At 56.2% G+C, this 19,957-nt stretch overlaps 6 protein-coding genes across 6 annotated transcripts; 3 read left to right on the forward strand and 3 right to left on the reverse strand.

Annotated features, from left to right (window-relative positions):
- Positions 1-383: 383 nt before the first annotated feature.
- Positions 384-1,200, reverse strand: EsH8_XIII_000009 (uncharacterized protein; the record flags this gene model as incomplete). The annotated part of the gene is made up of 2 exons (XM_083273721.1): positions 384-856; positions 921-1,200. 2 exons carry the CDS (start codon positions 1,198-1,200, stop codon positions 384-386), a joined length of 753 nt encoding a protein of 250 aa, XP_083120484.1.
- Positions 1,201-3,686: 2,486 nt separating this feature from the next.
- Positions 3,687-4,625, reverse strand: EsH8_XIII_000010 (sulfotransferase family protein; the record flags this gene model as incomplete). Its single annotated transcript, XM_083273722.1, has 3 exons — positions 3,687-3,936; positions 4,128-4,403; positions 4,474-4,625. The coding sequence occupies 3 exons, from the start codon at positions 4,623-4,625 to the stop codon at positions 3,687-3,689; spliced, it is 678 nt and encodes a 225-aa protein (XP_083120485.1).
- Positions 4,626-5,482: 857 nt separating this feature from the next.
- Positions 5,483-11,042, forward strand: EsH8_XIII_000011 (uncharacterized protein; the record flags this gene model as incomplete). The annotated part of the gene is made up of 4 exons (XM_083273723.1): positions 5,483-9,875; positions 9,947-10,312; positions 10,390-10,469; positions 10,527-11,042. The coding sequence occupies 4 exons, from the start codon at positions 5,483-5,485 to the stop codon at positions 11,040-11,042; spliced, it is 5,355 nt and encodes a 1,784-aa protein (XP_083120486.1).
- Positions 11,043-12,348: 1,306 nt separating this feature from the next.
- On the forward strand, positions 12,349-13,854 carry EsH8_XIII_000012 (uncharacterized protein; the record flags this gene model as incomplete). Its single annotated transcript, XM_083273724.1, has 1 exon — positions 12,349-13,854. One exon carries the CDS (start codon positions 12,349-12,351, stop codon positions 13,852-13,854), a length of 1,506 nt encoding a protein of 501 aa, XP_083120487.1.
- A 404-nt stretch (positions 13,855-14,258) lies between these two features.
- EsH8_XIII_000013 (4-hydroxybenzoate octaprenyltransferase) lies at positions 14,259-15,275 on the reverse strand (the record flags this gene model as incomplete). The annotated part of the gene is made up of 1 exon (XM_083273725.1): positions 14,259-15,275. One exon carries the CDS (start codon positions 15,273-15,275, stop codon positions 14,259-14,261), a length of 1,017 nt encoding a protein of 338 aa, XP_083120488.1.
- A 608-nt stretch (positions 15,276-15,883) lies between these two features.
- Positions 15,884-19,228, forward strand: EsH8_XIII_000014 (uncharacterized protein; the record flags this gene model as incomplete). The annotated part of the gene is made up of 3 exons (XM_083273726.1): positions 15,884-16,210; positions 16,279-18,735; positions 18,818-19,228. The coding sequence occupies 3 exons, from the start codon at positions 15,884-15,886 to the stop codon at positions 19,226-19,228; spliced, it is 3,195 nt and encodes a 1,064-aa protein (XP_083120489.1).
- Positions 19,229-19,957: the final 729 nt, after the last annotated feature.

Below are 19,957 nucleotides of genomic sequence, written 5' to 3' on the forward strand. Positions count from 1 at the left end.
GAACAGCCATTGGACTTATATCGGAGAATGTCGCGCCCCTGCGCGACGCTGCGGATATCCAACGAGAATTTGATCCCGCTTGGTACCGCGAGGGTGCTGAAAGAACACGACTTTGGGTGGTGGAACGTATACTTGACATTCGCTTGGAGTTTGGCAATCTCGAGCAAAGTGGCAACTTGCCACCAAATGCAGCAGAAGTTCAAGATATCACCGACAAACTCGCAGATCAAATTCAATATATTAAAGCTCCGCCTGATATCTAGGGGACGTCGGTGGTGAGTAGAATAGTAATATATCAAAGATATCAACTTTTCAATTCGTTCACCAACACAGGAGGAGTCTCCTATAAAGTAGCCGTGACCTAGCGACCAGCAAATAGGTGCCTAGGAAAACATAGGCCTATACCCAGTAGGCCCGCTAAGCAGCGGCCGCTGGTATTCGATCTCGCTCAAGGGTAATACATGAGCCTCGTCGTACGTGTTGACTAGCATCTCAATTTCCTCGTACTTCCAACCCACATATCTCTCAGTGCAACCCTCAAGGTCAGGATACATGCCCTGATCTGGGCCCGGTATCCTCTGGTCGAAAGCACCATCAATAACCACGGCCAACACATCGGAATGACGGCGCAGCCATTGGGGCTCGAGGTAATCTGCCGGCATTTTAGCTAGCGTATCGAGGCACTTGCGGTCCACGTAAACGCAGTGTTTAAACCGTGGCAGCCATTTAACCCTAGGACTGATGGCGCCGGGGCCGTCACGCTCTTCGCTGAGGCCTTCACACCAAGCATTAAAGGACTGTCGTACGTCGGCCTTAGATGCACCATTAAGTGCAACTCGATCGGAAATCACCAGCCCTGTTAATTGAATGTTAAAAATGTCGGTATGCATAATTATAAGTAGGTGGAAAGTTAGGCCTACAGTCCATATACTGCTCGAGAAGCACGTCGTTGCCTGACCTTACAAGAGATTGGTGTGCAGCAAACTTGAGCACCTTGAGGTAGCGTTCCCACGCCGCCTCGTCGTCGTAGGTAGTGCGGTAAATAACAAACCCAAAGCGGTGGAAGCCCGAGTTCTTCATTCCAAAGGCTGTGAGGGAGAACGGGTGCTCCGACCAATTGGATATGCTGATATCTTTGAGTGTAAAGCTGTAGGGGGCGGCCGCATCTGCGCCGGCTAATGGCTTGTTTTCAGTGCTCATCTTCCTGAACGAACCGCGGTGATGGAGGGCTAACGACGATGGTGACTGCCAGTGCTTGAAAATGACCTGATGCGTAAATTGCCGAGTCCTGCGCGACAAAAGCCTTTGGGCTACTGCTGTTCGCATTGGGCTCATGGTGTTCGCATTGGAGCGACAAGGTGCTTGCAAGGTTGTGGTGCTTGATTGCTGGGAGCACGTAGGCGGTGTTTATATATTCGGCTGGAGCCATGCACCACCAACCTGTTTCTCCAGGACTTAATTAAGCTGGAGTGGGGCAATTGTTGCCAAGACTTCTTGGTACCGGTGGACTGAGATACCATGCCAATATAAGTGGTCTCCTTCACGCATGTGGCTTAGTGTGATAATTTTGTAAACATAGTACTTTATTGTGCAACTCTCCAGATTCATCTAGGGTAAAGCACGCTAATGGATAGAATATCCCTGTTATAACTATTGCCTCTATACCTAGGTATTGTGACTATCTAGGTAGGAAAATACCCTCAAGTGCCAGGCCCCTTTTGGCTTAGTGTCAAATGCCCGTGCCATCAGATTTCCTGTATTTTTTATTAAAGTAGGCAATATGGCTGCGCGCCTGGCGAGAGTGGGACGGACCATTGAGAAAAATAACGGATATTTACTTAAGATGGGTTTCGCCAACTAAATACGCAAAATCTGATAGCACGTGCATTTTAGCACCTAGCAATTAGGGGGGGGCGGCTGGCACAGCGGCGAATTTCCAATTTTGTCCTTCTTCACATGCTATCTGCCGGCTAATGATACTCCTCTATGTCGCTTACACAAACTTGCGATTCAATAGTTACAATTCGGTTATATCAATTGAATCCAATGTAAACAAGTTCCAAGTCTTCGTCGTCAGCATTGAAGCACTAGGTTCAGAGAAAAGTTACACAAACGACTGGAAAGAAGCCTTTGGGTCCTCCCTCAATGAACTCGAAAGACTCTAAAACCACGACTGCATCACGACTTACAGCCAACCACAACTGACTGACAGATCTCACGTTGTTCTTGTTCTCAATTCTTCAGAACTGTCACGTTCAGCAACTATCTACGCTAGTACGTTTCTTTTTAACTGTAAAGTATTTCTTAATTACTAGAGGAATAACTCTAATGATTTATAACAGTAATTAATAGTAATTAACTGTAGTAACAGAAAAAAGTTGTTGAAATAGCTAGAATGATCTACTTCCTTAAGGTCTTCAACACTTACACGACATTAGGCATAATTAACAAGTACAGCAGCAAAATGGGCGGACACGCAACGTACACACATTCTTGAAAAGAGTCAAGACCCAAAAAAGACAAATGATACTAATTTAAACGTTCCGAAACCGAGAATCGAACTCGGGGCTATGCCTAACCTCTCATAGAGATGAGAGGGCATCATGTTGGCCACTACACCATATCGGATGTAACTGATGGTTTTCAAACGCAAATTTGCAAAGAAGAGCTGGTGCGTTATCTAGAGTGGAGCTGGTGGGATTGGGGGGCTACTAAAAATGCCTCCCCCCACCCCTTCCATCCCTCACTAGATTCCTCCGTTTGCCATGGGAGGGTCCATGTTGAACTCGGGGGCCCGGCGGACTAGACTGATGCCGGACGGTGACGGCAACTCGCTCGCCGGCGCCGTGGCGCGAAAAGGCGGCGCGACAGGTCTTTAGGTTACTCAGCAGCAATCTCCAAGATGTCACGGAGATTTTGGCAGGTGTCAGGCACCTAGATGTCATCAGGGGGCATACAGAGGAACGATCAGCGCAGGCGCAAGGATCTAAGGCCGAGGCGGCAAGGAGAAATTATAGCCATACGATTATAAAAAGCTTGGATTGCCCTAGGCAATCCAAGAGGGCGGCTTTTAGCAATAGTCTTAACTACAATCTAGTTACAGCTCAATGATTCAAGGCATAAGATTGGAATGAGCGTATGGAGTCACGAGCCTCTATGCCAATCAGGCCTACTCAATCAACCACGGGCTCTACTTGAGAATTTAGTCACAAGAACAGAAAGATTTAATATACTATCCGGCGGCCGTAAGTCACTTAGAGTCTACAACCAGTCGAACTGTCGCCTAGACCGTCGTTAGGTGCTAGTTAAGAGCTTGTATACGAGGTGATAAGCAACAAAAGCTGAACTAAAGTGCTTCAGTTTCAAATAGTGTGTGTAATCTTGGTAAGTCTTAGTAACTGTTGGAATTACAGGTTACGTGTACGGGAGGTAATCGAACGTAAGCAACGAAAGGTCAACACTGGTACTGTATTCTGGTGGTTGTATATATGTGTAGAAGAGTAGGTAGGTTGGCAGCAGCAGCAGTAGTGGAGATATCACCGTTAGCAGCCCGGATGTTGGATCTCCGGGTTCCGCTGCCGCGGCTGTTGCCGCGGCCGGCTGCTGCTGCTGACCGGCTCCCTGTATTCTGGCTGAGTAATCCAACAGTAACTAAGAAACAGCGCAAAAAAAAAAATTTATTTTTTTCACCACCACTTATACAGCAGGGTCCCTGTTGCCACCGTCGGCACAAGCAATACTATAGCCAACTTGATAAGGCCTACGGCGATCTTTGGGTTCAGCTCCGTCGTCGCAAGTTCTTTAAACTGCGCTGGTGCGTTGCCTTTGGGGTAGGGCCTGTCGGGAATCGGCTTCCCAAGGTGCGGGCAGATTTGTTCCCAGCCGAAGCCGTCCTCCAGCCGAAAAATGGCAAGCTTCTCTCGAGGCACCAGCTGTCTGACTCTTCGGTTTCTGTTGTCAGCCAAAGGGCCGAGGAGTCAGCTCATGAGCCATACTGTGCCTAGGTACCTCCCCATCCTCTTTCGAGCATGCCGCATCGAGAAGGGGGGCTGAAAATGTATGAACAAGAATAAGAAGGGGGAGGAGGGAGTAAAGAAGAAGAAAGGAAAAAATACGAGCTGACATACGTCTCGTCGTAGTATTCCTTGCACGCCTCGGGCCCTTCGCTCCAATGGATCACCTTGGCGAATATCATATGGTGCTCGCAGAAGGAGTTAATAAAAGGATCCACGAGGCGGATCTGGTGCAGCGGAAAGGCGGAGCAGTCATTTATCATTTGGCCGACCGTGGTAACTAGCGATGTGTACCACTTGTTTGTGTCACGCTCGACGTGCAGAATTTTCGCCTCGGGGTAGAACTCGGTAAGCTCTTCGACGAAGAAGGCGGCGATCTCGACGATGGCACTGTGCGAAGGGAAAGCAAGGGGGGGTTTTCGGTTAGTAAAGGAGGCGGTAATAATGTCTCGAGCCTTACTCATAATCCCCGAACCATTTGTCGAATTCGGCCTTGCCATAAGGCTTTCCGATGCCCATGTACTTGGCCTTAAGGGCCTCGGTGTAGCAATCGACATGCGGCCCACCAGATTTGCACATCTCGTAGGCATGGTACGTCCGGTAACCCAGCATGTTCAGGGCCTGGTAGAGGGAGAAAGTCCCGGTCCTGCAGTATTGTCTCTCGTGTCAGCCCGGCGGTATTTTCCTGCGTTCTAATAGCAGAGACGTGCGGAGAGGTGGAGGGAGGGAGGGGCTATGCGCACCGGCTCGTAGCTGTCACCAATACTTTCTTCTCTCGGCGGCGGCCTGAGTCGGGAAATCTATCAATGGCGCGCGTCATTTTGATGTTGTCTCAGTTTATTTCATAGTTCCTAAGGAATAATGTCAGGATATGAGATGAAGGCATGGCTTTTGGGCGTAGGGAGTTCTTACTAAATAATAAATCGCCCTACACCTATGTCTAGGAGGTTGCTTCGTCTCGTACCTAAGAATAGCTCGGCATGAATTCGACAGGTAGCCCCCCTTCAATCCTTCTGGTACGTACTCAATCGCATTTGAGACTAGGTACACTGAATATAACAAGGAGACGTGGTGATGAATCTGCATAATACATATCTAGATACTACGTGTCGGTGGGTTTCCGGCCGAACCCTGTCAATGGTGGATCATGGCTGTTAATGGAGTAGTTGAGGTGATAGGCCGCGGCAAGATGAATTACGGTACCCGGGGGTTTTAGTCAGCATTCTGCTACGCCTCCAAGAGATGTCGGCGAATTTGTTTGAAAGTCTAGACTCTGACCCGAACGCCAAGGCTTACTGACGGTCTTTTGCAGACTTGGCTTACTGACGGTTTCTTGCTGATGATGGATGGGCAGGCGATGGTATCACGCTGCCTAAAAGGCTTCAAAACCGCATTTGATCGTTGAATGACAGCAGAGACAGACAGACCGACCCCGACTTGCTAATATGGTATTATCCTCCATTTCGCCCATGGCTTCGAACTTAGAACAACAGCAGTTAACCTGGGAAACAGGGTCGCCCAGACCAACGCCCGATGGTTTCCCGGATGATGCCATCGCTATTGTTGGTGTTGGCTGCCGACTGCCCGGCGCCAACTCGCTCGACGACCTTTGGGACATCATCTCACAGGGACAGAGCCGATTGGAGAAACTCCGCCCTGAGAGGTGCGATCCGAAGCAGACATACCGCGCGCTCCAAGACCCAGCGTGGACAGCTAAGCGCGAGTTCTACGGCAACTTTCTCGACGACGCAGCAGCATTCGACCATGCTTTCTTCGGCATCAGCCCGCGCGAGGCTGCAAATATGGATCCGCAACAGCGGCTGTTGCTCGAGACGGCCTTCGAGGCCATGGACTCGAGCGGCTACCTCTACGACCATAGCCGCGCTCGCGGGGATCCCGTCGGCTGCTTCATCGGCGCCAGCTATACCGAGTACCTGGAAAACACGAGCGCGCACACGCCCTCGGCCTTTACGGCCACGAGCACGATCCGGGCCTTCCTGTCGGGCAAGATCAGTTACCACTTCGGCTGGACGGGTCCTTCCGAGGTCATCGATACGGCGTGCTCCGCCTCGCTGGTGGCGGTGCATCGGGCAGTCCGCGCCCTGCAGGCCGGTGAGTGCACCATGGCGCTGGCCGGGGGCGTCAACATCATCACGGGCGTGCACAACTACTTCGACCTCGCCCGCGCCAACTTCCTCAGCCCGACGGGCCAGTGTAAGCCGTTCGACGACGCCGCCGATGGGTATTGCCGCGCCGATGGTGTCTGCTTGGTCGCTCTGAAGCCGCTGCGCCAGGCCGTCCTCGACCGCGACAACATCATGGGTGTCATCCCCGCCGTGGCCACGAACCAGGGCGGCGTGCACGCACCGGGCATCACGGTGCCGGACGGAACCGCCCAGAAAGCCCTCTACCGAAAACTTCTCGACCAGTCGGGCTGGGCACCCGAGGACATCTCGTATATCGAGGCCCACGGAACGGGGACTCGTGTTGGCGATCCCATCGAGATGTCGAGCATCCGCGACGTCTTCGGCGGACCCCAGCGATCAAGTCCTGTCTATGTAGGCTCACTCAAGGCCAACATCGGACACAGCGAGACGGCGGCGGGCGCAGCAGGTCTCCTGAAAGTCCTCGCCATGATCCGGCACCGACGTGTTCCGCCACTTTGTGGTTTCCGCCAACTTAACCGCAACATACCGTCACTTGAGCCGGACAAGATTGTTATTCCTACGCAAACAATCGAATGGACTTCTTCAAGAAGAAGAGCGGCATGTATCAGCAGCTATGGTGCGTCTGGGAGTAACTCGGCAATCTTCTGTGCCGAATGGCGTCAAGACGACACATGCGACCCATCACCCCCCAGCCTGGCTAGGTTGCCCGCATCTGGGGCCCGGTATCCAATCTTTCTCAGTGGCGCCACCGCCGAGAGCGTGTCAAGACAAGCCCAAGCCCTGGCCAACTATCTTACGCAACCAATGGGCGACGTATCCCTTGGCGACGTGGCATACACACTCAGTCAACGCCGCAAGCACCACCGCTTTCGTTGGACGACAGTGGCCGATGGCATGGCAAGCCTTATCGAGCAGCTGCGAACCTTGGATGCACAAACCATCGTGGCCCATTCCAAGACGACCAAGAAGGTTGTCTTGGCCCTCTCCGGTCAAAGCGGCACTACTATTGGCCTCGACCCGGTCATCCTGCGCGACAACCCCCGCCTCACCCACCATCTCCAAGTTTGCAGCCGCATCCTACTCGGTTTCGGTGGGCCAGACATCATGTCAGGAGCCCTGCACCAATCCGAGCCCATCTCCGACCCGAGCATCCTCCAGTGCGGCCTCGTGGCGGTACAGTACGCCTGCGCACGCTGTTGGATCGAGGGTGGGCTCGATATAGCGGGCATCGTGGGCCACAGCCTGGGCGAGCTAGCGGCACTCGCCGTCTCAGGCGTTTGGTCTCTCGAGGACATGCTGAAGGTCGTTTACCTGCGCGCAGAGCTCATGAAGGGCCGATGGGGCCTGGAAGGAGGAGCCATGGTGGCCCTGCACGCGCCACTTGAGAAGGTTTTAGCCGTCATGGGCGACGTCGCGGATCGCGGTGGTCTCGAGGTGGCATGCTACAACAGCATCAACAGCCACGTCGTCGTGGGCTCGCAAGCGGACATACAAGCCACCATCAAGGTGCTGGAAGAGGACGATCGCCATCGTGGTATCCGCTTCCACCGTGTCCATGTGACGCATGGCTTCCACTCGCAGTTCACGGAGCCACTCCTCGACGGATTGTCCGATGTCGAGAAATGGATTACATTCCGACCGCCCTCTATTCCTCTGGAGACGAGCACCAAAGACCCAGTCGATTTTGGGGGCCAGGTAGCCCCCGTGGGGTACTTGGCGAACCATGCCAGGAACGCAGTGTACTTCTCCGACGCAGTCCACCGACTAGAGGCGAAGCTCGGTCCTTGCATCTGGGTGGAGGCAGGCATCGGTACGCCTATCGTTCCCATGGCAAGGAGAGCTGTTGAAAACTCGGCATTGCATGCCTTTATGGCGGTGGCGGCGCCCGAGGCGGCCGCAGCTGACATCTGGCGTGAGGGTCTCCCAGGTATTACGAGCTGGGCGTTTCTGACGCCGGTAGAAAGCGGTGTGCGTCACATCTGGCTCCCGTCGTACAGCTTTGAGAGCCCCAAACACTGGCTGCACTTTGCCGACCGTGCCGTTGAAGAACACAACAAAGCGGCGGCGCATAACGCTGGCTACAGCGTAGGCGGCATGGGCACCAGTCCCGACGGCCCGGCACTGGTCACGTACGAGGGCAAAGGTCGTGGTGCGGCGTCCGACATACACTACTTCAGCTTGAACACCACCACTGAGCGCTACGACAGAATCGTCCGGGGGCACTCCGTCCGCGGGTTACCGCTATGTCCCGCTTCTATGTACGCGGAAGCCGCCGTCATGGCACTGCAGCAGCTCGGCAACTCTGCCCGAGGCAAGATGTTGACAATTTGGAACACCCTTTTCAGCCGACCGCTCGGCTGCGACCCCGAAATGGCACTGCAACTCAGTCTGACTTGGGCCCATGGTTCCACCGCGGATACGTCCGGGACTGCCTGTCACTTTGCTGTGCAGTCTGCTGCCGCCTCCTCAACTCATGCAGAAGGCGACATCTACATATCAAACGGCCCTCTCAGCGGCAGAGACCACCAGTCCAGTGGGCAGATGCTGAGAAACAAGATGGAACGACTGCAGAATGACAAACACGCCGAGTCGTTGAAGAGAGCCACGGCCTATCACCTGTTTTCCCGCGTTGTCGAGTACGCCGACCTGTTGAGGGGCATTCGTAACATCACCATGGGCCCACGAGAGGCGGTAGCATCCATAAGAGTACCCAAGTCAGCTTTCTCGGCGTCGGAGAGCACGGTCATGGATTTCTACGATGCCATCACTGTCGACACTTTCATCCAGGTTCTCGGCCTGTTGGTCAACCACAGCACCATCTGTGAGGCTGCGGCGGCGGGGGGTTGTGACGACGACATCTACGTTGCTTCCAGTATTGGCACCATGGAACTCGCGCCCGTGGACTACGGCGGCGATTGTCATGACTGGAAAGCGTACGCCACCTACACTGTTATGGATGCCAAGACCACGAGCGGCGACGTTTTCGTCATGTCGGAAGCGGGTGAGGTAGTATTCTCAGCGACGGACATCCGCTTCGTGAAAGTGAAAGCGGCCACAATGGAACGGCTTCTCGAGAGCGCAAACCCATCAATGGTTACAGCCAAGACACTGCCTCCTCGTTCGACCAAGGAAAGCGAAGTCGGAATGCTGGGCAAAAAGAATCAAGGTTTCGTGGCCACATTACAACAAGCAGGCCCTAACAAGGACCTAAACACAGAGGAGGACCTTGCTTCGCAACTCCTCTCTCTCGTCTCGGCCTATACCGGCGTGGCAGTTGAAGATATGGAGACTGCTGAGACGCTGGGGAGCATGGGCTTGGACTCTCTGGCGTCAATTGAGCTGGCAGATGAGTTGGAGGCCAAGCTGGGTCTACAGTGCGACGGAGCGGGCGACCTGAACTCCCACACCCTGCAGTTTCTACTGGACCAGCTGTCCGGTTCTGCTGGCAGCGGCGCTTCAACCCCGTCGCCGCCGGGATCCGACAGCACTCGCCTGACGACGTCTTCTTCCCCGTGTGGCGATTGGAACCTGCTCGAATTCCGCGAGACGACGATAGCGACGTGGGCGAGACCAAAGCAAGCGCTCGATTCGCGCTTTGCGGTCGAGCAACATGTCTACAAGCAGGTGGACGGGCTCGAGATCGTTGCGGACGTCTACGTTCCGACCAAGACGCCCGCTAGTCCCATGTGTGTAGGTAAGTACATTCTCTCACGGGAAAGAAGAATTTGAATCTATATCGTTTGCTGATACATTGCTTCATGGCAGCTCTCATGATTCATGGCGGCGGATTCCTCACGCTCTCGCGCAAAGCGGTCAGGACACGCCAGACCAAACACTTGCTGGCCCACGGATTGCTTCCCGTTAGCGTGGACCACCGGCTATGCCCCCAGGTCAACGTCCTTGATGGTGCCATGACTGACGCGCGGGATGCATGCCTCTGGGCACAACGCGTCCTGCCCGACATCATGGAGCCCCGTGGCATTACTGTTGATCGGTCGAGATACGTCGTGGTCGGGTGGTCGACCGGTGGCACCTTGGCCATGACCACAGCCTGGACAGTCGAGCAGGCTGGGGGCAGTGCGCCTGCGTCCATACTCGCCTTCTACTGTCCCGTATCGTACGATCCAAAGGGTAGGTCGTCCGTTTTTTCTCTCCATGGACCATGGTCTAGGGGTATCTACCTAGATAAACTAATAACACGTGCGAAGAACCAATTAACATGGGCGCCGAATTCCACCCTCGGACCATGTCTCTCAGTGAGATCGTTCGCCTGCTACCGAAAGAGCCGGTGAGTTTACTTTCATTAGGAACTTTCTCTTGAAGTTTCCATCCGGAAAGAAGCTAGGCTAACCTCTGCCGTATCGTTGGGCACTGCCAGACGACGCAGCACGTTCTGAACATGGAGAAGGACACGACGAAGCTGGGCTGGCTGCAAGTGGGCGACCCGCGCTCCGAGCTAGTTCTCATGTTGGTTAAGGAGGACCGTGGCATGGCGCTCCTCTTCAACGACAACCCGCTCGCCGGCCAAGGCGAGGGCGACGCCGAGACCTTGCCGTACCCGGACGAGGCGCGCGCCGCGGCCTTCAGCCCGCTCACGCAGCTGCGCCATGGCCGCTACCGTGCCCCGACGTGCGTGGTCTTCGGCGACCGCGACGAGATTGCTCCGCACGCCAAGGCGGAGGAGTTTATCAGCGCCCTGAAAGAGGAAGGTGTGGATGCGTCTTTCGTGTCCGTTGGCGGGGCGCGGCATATCTTCGACCTTGATTTGGCCCCTGACAGCGAGGGCTGGAACCGTTACATTGAGCCTGCATACGAGTTTGTCCTGCGCGGGTTGGAAGAGGCCAACAGCGGAGTTCTGTGATGGAGATTTTCATCATCCATTTCTACATTTGCTCCACCAGGTCTGCCTTGCTTATTGTTGAGGCTGCTTGGCCTCACGGTCGCTTGCGTGCCAAGGTCTGCAGAGGTACGCCACTGTATATCTTCCTCCCAGATTGGCAATCCCATGTAATTCTACCTGTATTTTATCTTACCTAGCTGTTACCTGCTCACAGGTCCTGGAGGATCTGGAACCTGGTACTGTCCAGTACCTACTAGGTAAGTGAGGAACTCAACTCTAACTCACCGGTAGGGTGCGAAACGGACCGATTCGTTCACGGGTTGGGGGTGCAATTGATGCTTACTATCTACCAGCACCAATAATATTCGGCGAAAAAAACGTGGCATACAAGGAAACAGCATCCAATAGTGAGCCTGCTCACTAGGTCTTTTCGCCTTATGAATAATGGGGGGATTCAGATGCAAGAATGCTACTATAAGCATGTGCACTCAGCCGACCAGGTGTTTGAAAAGATTCCAGCCGTCTTCGTTGTCGGACAATCCTCGAGCTTCTTTTCGAGCAGTATACAGCCGTTCGGTCGCCGTGGCTTGGATAGCCCAGCGACTCTTGTTCCGGTATGCTATTTCAATGGAGAAAACATAATACTGTCAGCTCTGTTTTGTTGGAGTCTTGGACGCTATGTTTGGGGGGGGGGGGGGGGGCGAATTACCTCGCATACATAGAAATCCCGCTTAGTCAGACCGAACTACTCGTGAACCAGACCGGTCCGAACCGAAACACTACTTTGGGGGGATTCCATCCTGGTTATCTGTGGATTATCGTAAGCTGCAGCTTACTGCCTACTTCTGATTCCACTACAATCAACCACTGCCCAGCTTAATAGGGCTTACATCATTCTGCCCGAGCATGAGGGAACACACCTGCATGGCCTGCCTGTTCCTGCTTTCTTACCGAGCCAGAAGATGGTCCATCAGTAGGCGCGCTTGTCCTCAGGGTCACCAACTCTGGGGGCTAACAGCCGGTGTTCAGCCATTCAGAACTCCTGGTCCTTACTGCGAGTGCACTGAGAGGCTGGTGTACAGATGGGTGTTTCATCTTAGCCATGTTCTGGCTAAATAGATGGACCACAGACCCTCATCGCGTCTATAGACGGTTGCGTGATAAATCACCCTCAATGCTACGCATATTGGTGAAATCGACTTTGGATTCCACTATTATGGACAGTTCAATTACGGATCAGGACCAACTTCTGCGCTCTGCGTGTGACCGGTGTCATGCCCATAAAGTTCGGTGCAGTCGGACGGTGCAAAACGAAAACGGAACTAGCATGGACAAGCCATGCTCTCGATGCCTCAAAGCTCAAGTCCCCTGCGTCCTGGGTCTCCGCGGCAAAGTGGGGAGGCCAGCAACAGCAAAGAACATGAAGAGGAAAGCGCCGAGCTGCGAGGATTCGCACCACCATATTATGCCAGACCACGATGGCCGGCCGCAAGAACAGGCCGAAAGTCTCTTTGTCAACCGAGCCCCCTCCCCCGTCGCCGGCTGGGTGGGACCCGACGCAGAACCACCGGGAACGCGCTCGGCCACGATGGCCGCCCTGTCCGGCGGCGGCCTGGAGCCCGGCACCGAGGCGACGACGGCGCACCCATGCCTCCAATCACCGAGGCTCTACCCAACGCCAGATATATCACCATTTTCCTTTAACTTCATCGACATCGATACCCGGGAACCGTCTAGCACGCTGCCGCCAGACCTCGGAACGCCATTTCCTCAGAACTTCGGTTTCAGCTCCTTTGCCTCTCGGAATGTCGAGAAATATTTCCAAGAGCCATTCCTCGCCACCGACCGCTCCCCTGTCGACAGCGATGGCGACGTGCTCGAGTCTGGCCTCAACGACGCCCCAACGACCCCTCCCTTCCCATGTCTTGGTGCCTGGAGCGTAAGGGATCATGATGCACAAGATTCCAGCGCGCTGAGCAACCAGTATGGATCCGTCTCGCATACCACGTCAGGCGGGCAGCAGACCCCCACTCCAGTTTCCATGTCGCTACCGGCCGGTACACGAAGCAGCCACGAGAGGTTATGCAGGATCAGCTTGCAAATCAGCGAGGCCGCGGCGGGTTTCGCAAAAGACAGTGCATTGGCCAGCGTCGTGGCCTTGAAAGGCGTGGTGGGCCTCGCCAGCGAGCTGATTGAAACGGCCCGGCAGATCTTAGTCCAACAGGGGCAGGATGATCCATCAGCCCGATCATCGACAACCGAAAACTCGGACTCCAGCATTTCGGCCAGCGAAATGTCGAGCGGGGAAGGAGGCGGCGGAAGCCCATTTGCCTCTTCTGCATCCAGTGTCACCGTGTGCGAACATGCCAGCAGCAACAACTGCACGCGGCACACGCCGGGGGATGCACTCGACCCGACCCTCGTCTTCCTGCTCCTGGCCTGCTACGCGGGGTTTCTGAGCGTCTTGGAGCTCGTGCTTGAAAGACTTTGGGCCCAGTACGGGGATCATCCTAGCCGTGAAGATGACAAGACCGGACGCGGTACCAAATTCTTGTCGACCCTGCTCGAAACGTCGCTCGCGGTCCACACCGTCCACTGTCTCTTCAAGCTTTTGCGCAAAGCCCTATTCCCGGAGGACCCGAGGGATCGCAAAAATGACCCGGTCTCGGACAGCGGCATTGCCCTGCTCAGCGGGCGGGGGCGGCCTGTGGTGAGAGGGGCGGGTCGAGGAATAACACGAGGACTCTGGGAAAGCACTTGCGAGGACATAAGGCAAAGGGAGGAGGACATTTTGAAGAGGACAGAAGAGCTCCAGCAAAGGCTCGTCAGGTAGGTAGTATTATCCTGTGTAAATCAGCCTTATAGAGTTGTCAATTCCTCCTACCCAAATGTGTACCTATTGGAATCACAGGGTATCTGTTGTATACAACAGGACTGCCCACATGGGCTGGAGCTCGCTGAATATCAATATAGTATATTCGGAAGCTGTAAATCGGTATGTAGAAGAGAAAGTAGAAGGTTGGCAGCAGCAGCAGCAGCGGAATCGTAGATATAGCTGTTGGCAGCCCGGAGACGTAATCTCCGGGCTCCGCTGCCGCGGCCGGCGGCCGGCAGCTGCTGCTGACCGCCTGCCCGTATTCTGGTCACATAATCCAACAGTATCCTAAAAGCCCTATTCTTCCAAACCACAATTGGGACACGTTTTGACCCCGCCGGTACCATGGCCTTTTTCCCTACTCAAACAGCAAGCCAGCGCAAAATATACTCACTACCAAAGCCAGCGATCAAGTTCGCAATACCGAAAGCATACAGCCAGCCAGACGACCCGGCCCAGCTGGGGAGCAGGTTCCAGCGGGTGAGGGCTACGAGGGCCAGGAGGGAACCGGCGAGCCCGGCGACGGCGAAGACGTAATAGGGCCGCTGCATGCCGGCGATGCGGCCGAGCACGGTCAGGAGCGCGACAATTCCGGTGGTGAGGACGAGGAAGAGGCCCTCGATGTTGTGGCGGTAGCGCACGGCCATGCCCTTGACGCCCGAGCGGAGGTCGTCGGCCGTATCGGCACGCGCATAGACAGTGTCGTAGAAGACGACGAGCAGTAGGACCGTGACCGTGAGACAACTTGTCGGCACCAGCCACGCGGAGGATGTCAGGACGGGCATGCCGACGCTGTAGGCCGTCAGGAAGATGGTCGACCCCAGCGCCGAGCCCAGCATCACCTGGGCGAAGTGGGTGAAGCGCTTGCCGAAGGGGTAGATCAGGGACAGCGCGATCGCCACGAGCGCCGACCACGTACAAGCGGGCGGCAAGAAGCACCACAGCGGCGCCAGTGCGGCTGCGTAGAGGAACAAGGTGTAGACAAGGGCGCGGGCGGTAGAGATGGCGCCGCGCGCGACGGGGCGGTTGCGGCACCGCGCCGTCTGGCGGTCGAGATCCTGGTCGATGATGTCGTTCCACGCGCACCCGGCACTGCGAGAGAAGAAGACCCAGTTCAATAAGACGGCGGCGCGCTCCCACAGTGCCGCCGGTGGCATCGGCGTCTCCAGTAGCGAGGCGGCGTATACGAGCCCGACGACGTGCGGGAACCCGACGATGTAGATGCCGTGGGGCTGGTGCAGCCGGATCAGCTCGCCGTACGGCACCCACGAGGCCGGCAGCGTCGACAAGAGGCCTCGCGTCGGGGGCACATAGCCGACGTCTGTCGGGGCGGCCGTCTTGGAGCCGGATTTGGCCGGCTGTGAAACCGGGCTCGCCATCACGCTGTCTGTCTGGGATCACAGCGTCGATGACGGTGGCTGTGCAACGATGATGCTCTCTGTCCCACTCGGTGGATTTTCTTGGGTAAAATTATGTATACGTCGAGGTTGAAGACAAGTAGGAAAAGCCAGCCGCAGAAAACAGGGCAGACAGTATGTATTGGAGGACACTGAGGCAGAAATAGTTCCAGGAAAACCAGGCAATTTACTAAAATATTGAGCTGCTCACAACATGCGTCTTCCCTAAGGTTCAAAATCCACGAGCCGGGGACGCAAATCGCCGACACGGTCGATTTGTGCTAGGTCTGACCAAATTCAAGGCATTTTAGGAATCCCGCTCCCGCTGCGACTAACAAGTCAGCTTACAAGCCCCCCACCCCTGAAAACCACCGAGAATATGCAGCTGATGCATTCGAGTAATGCCAAGTGACTTGGGCGCTTCAATAAACCAGACAATACGTCTTCGCCTTCCGGGGTTCGGAGGATTTCAAGCGCCCAGAGGGTTACCCCCCGAGCCAACGATATCATCAGGAAGAGAATTTTCATATAATACCTTATCCGTCACACAGAGAGGCTACCTTGAACCAGACAATGAAATCAAGACAGCCATGAAGGTCTTTGTGAAAGCGAAATTCGACGTCGCGTCCGACAAGCTGTTACCCGACCAGCATGAAAGTCGCGTACAGTCCCTCACGGAACTGATTAACTTCAACTCGGTTCACAATGCATCGCACCCGTTTTGCGTTCAGGCGAAAGCCGACGGCTCACTAAACACCGTGACCCACGCCGAGTTCAAGGACGCCGTGTCGCGGTGCGCCGAGTGGATGCGGGACGCATTGGCGCCGTCCACGCCCGGTGAGCCTGTGGCGCTCCTGATGGAAAGCGACTTCGGCTTAGTGGTTCATGAGTTCGCTCTAATCAGCGCCGAAACACCGGTGGGTACTTAGCTACCTATTGCTCTCTTTGTGCGGCCCTAAGCTGATGACTTTGCCGCATGGAACAGCCGCTAGTACTGTCTCCACGGTTGCCTCTCGTGGCAATAGAGGCACTTCTCAAAGCCGTGGGGGCTAAGGCGCTCATAACCTCGCCGAGGTTCAGCATCGGCCTCAAGGCGGTGCTCGACGGCCTGGCTGCAAAGGGCACCAAGATCGTCGTCAGCAAGCCGTACGGCGCGTTCTCGAGCCCTGCCCCGGGGGGCGTGGCCAGTCCTCCTCTGGAGAAGCCGAAGGCGCTGGACGAGATGATTCTTCTGCTTCACTCGTCTGGGTCAACGGGACTGCCCAAGCCGATCCCGCTTACACACCGTATGCTCCTGTCTGCGGCGGCCTGCTACAAGTTTGACAGCGAAGAGCAGGCGCAGGGGCTGAACCTCACGACGCTGCCCATGTTCCACGGGTTCGGCCTCGTGGCGCCGGCGCTGTCCATGGCGGCCGGCAAGACAACGCTCTTCCCCGCGAGCGACGGCATACCCAACGCCCGGTCCCTCGTGGACCTCGTCCGCCGGTCGGGCGCCCGCTCCATGATGACAGTACCCATGCTCCTGGACGACATCTGTAACCTGCCCGCCGGCGAGGGAATCCGGGCGCTCGCGCCCCTGGACTTCGTGGGCACCGGCGGGGCCGCGCTCGGCGCCGGCGTGGGCGACCGGCTCGCCGCGGGCGGTGTGCGGCTGCTTAACTTTTACGGCGTGACGGAAACGGGGCCGCTGTCCCTCACGTTTGTGCCGTCCGACGACTACGACTGGCACTTCTTCCGCCTGCGCCGGGACATCGAGTACCGGGTCACGGAGCTGGAGCCGCGGGGTGGTGAGCGCCGATTCCGGCTGGCCGTCTTCCCCCCGGGTAAGAAGGAGGCGTTCGAGATCGCAGACCAGCTCGTGCGCAACGAGCGGCACCCCGACACGGACTTTGCCGCCGTGGGGCGCGACGACGACATCATCGTGCTCGCCACGGGCGAAAAGGCCGATCCGCTCATCCTCGAGTCCATGTTGAACGAGGCGCCCGCCGTCAAGGCCGCTGTGGCCTTTGGCGACAACCGCTTCCACCTGGGCGTCATCATTGAGTCTCAGCAGGAACTTGATCCAGGCGACGAGGCGGCGGTGGAGGCGCTCCGTGAGTCCATCTGGGCCGTCGTCCAGGCGGCGGGCGCCAAATTGGACAGCTCGGCCCGCGTGCCCTCAGCCGATGCTATCGTCATCATCCCTGCGGGCATGCGCATGCCGCGGACCGACAAGGGATCCATCGCGCGCAAGGAAGCCTATGCGCTATTCGCCAAGGAGATTGACGAGGTCTACGAGAAGTTGCTCCAGGCGGCCACCCAGGCGGTCGAGCCACTAGACCTGGACCGCTTGGAGGACAGCTTGGCAGACCTGTTCCGCCAGCACACGACGACGCGCACCTCAGTAACCGACTGGAATGCCGAGACCAGTCTGTTCGATATGGGCGTCGACTCGTTGCAGATGCAGCAGCTACGCCGGATCTTGGTAGCGGCTGTTTCCAAAACGCCCGCCCTGAGCAGCGTCGTCGAACCGGCGAAGCGGATCCCTCCTCAGTTTTTCTACGTGCACCCAATAATTCGCGAGATGGCGGCTGCCATCATCACCCAGAGGTCCGTGGCCGAGGAGGATGCATCGGTTGCCGAGGCCATCGCCGAGGTGAACGAGTGTATTGCGAATTTCCGCCTCACCTTGCCGGCGGACGCGCCCGCGGAGAGGCCGCTCACCGCCCCGGGCCAGGCTGTCGTCCTCCTGACGGGCAGCTCCGGCAGCCTGGGCGCGCACTGCTTGGCGGAGCTCGCCCGCCGCGCCGACGTGGTACGCGTCATCTGCCTCGTCCGGAAGGACCGGGGCACCAACTCGCAGCCCATGCCGGGCGGCGACCCCTTCGACCGCGGCATCCTCAAGACCCGGGGCCTGCAGCTCGGCGAGCCCGAGTGGGCCAAGGTCGCCACCATCGAGGTCGACCCAGCCGCGCCCCGTCTCGGACTCAACCCCATTGTCTACACGGGCCTGCAGGGCATAGTGACGCACGTTGTCCACGCCGCCTGGCCTATGAACTACCTCCTCCCGCTGCGGGGCTTCCACCCCCAGTTCGCCTTCCTCCGGAACCTACTGGAGCTCGCCGCTCATGGACGGGGACACACAGTCGCGCGGTTTGTGTTCGTCTCGTCCATCGCCGCCGTCGCACGCATCGGCCTCGGCAGCGGTGGCGTGCCGATCCCAGAAGCCCAGGCGCCAGTCGAAACCTCGGCGTGCGGCGTTGGGTACGCCGACGGCAAGCTGGTGTGCGAGAAGATTCTGGGACAGGCGGCCCGGGACTTCCCTGGCCGGCTGGAGGTTACCGCGATTCGCTGTGGCCAGATAACGGGTGCCAGACACTCGGGTATGTGGAACGAGAGGGAGCAGATCCCCATGCTTCTCAAGTCTGGACAGAACTTGGGCAGCCTCCCTCGGTTGACTGGGGTACGTTTGCCTCCCTCCTTCCAAACCTAATTTTCGGCCCTCATATGGCTTCGGCCAAGCAAGCTGACGTGGTGGTGTACAGACTCTATCGTGGATTCCGGTCGACGACGCGGCATGCGTCGTCGCAGACGTCGCGTTGGGCTCAGACAAGCTGCCCACAGTCCTACATCTGGAGAATCCCGTGCGGCAGCCCTGGAACGACGTGATGGGTTGGATGAGCAAGGAATTGGGTCTCCCGGAACCCTCACTGTCGTTCGATGCGTGGCTGGAGGAGGTGGCACGCCGAGAAAGCAGGCAAGAGAAATTCCCCGTGCAACAGCTCTACCTGTTCTTTAAGAAAGGCTTTGAAGCCGTTGCCTGCGGCGAGGTAGTCCTGGATACGCAGGTCGCGACTAAGCTTTCGAGTCGGTTGCGCGAGCTGGAGGCGCTGGATAAGGCCTTGCTTGGCGCGTACATTGCGCACTGGAAGAAAATCCGATATCTTAGTACATAGGAACCGCACCTGTTGAACAATAAACGATCATTATTATTATTATTATTATTATTATTCTGTCACGATAGCCTCATTCTGCCAAGCCTTTTCTTTGGCTACAACACTTGGCAGCGCACATGTCCCGTACACCTGCACGTGACTAGCTCACAGGATCCCTACTTATACGAGCTCTTTGTCGTCCTTTCACTTACAGAGAATACAAGACACTTTTCCCTACAAATCTCTTATGCCCGCTGTGAGCTCTCTCGTCACATATTCCAATACATTATGAAACTCAGTAATGGTTAGCGCTGAAAACCAACCCATTGAGAAGATCAGCCAAGCTCACTAGTTACGTGATTTCGTGCTACAGTTTTCATAAGGTTAGGGTTGGCTAATGGTTACCCAGCTTAGTCGGATGGTGAATGGTGGATTACATGCCCCGCCCGCATGGTGCAATTAATAGATGATATCTCTCTTAGCGTATATGTAGAGAGAGACTCGTGTCACATATCCGTATATATCAGTCCGGCAACATCGCCACCATCGTGAGCAAAATTGATATCCGTGCGGATCACCCACAGGCTGCTTACTTCTTTACCCAGTTCCCCCCTAGGAGCATTGCTACCAAGATGTCGATCTGGCCCCAGTATATCTAGCCGTCAGCACTAACCCAAACACAGTCCCGGCCCTCAAATACACGACGCCTGCATTGCCGCCGGCGAATTAGGGAAACCGCAAAGGTTGCAT

Source organism: Colletotrichum jinshuiense, chromosome 13 (genome assembly GCF_051148585.1).
Source record: "Colletotrichum jinshuiense chromosome 13, complete sequence".
NCBI lineage: Eukaryota > Fungi > Ascomycota > Sordariomycetes > Glomerellales > Glomerellaceae > Colletotrichum > Colletotrichum jinshuiense.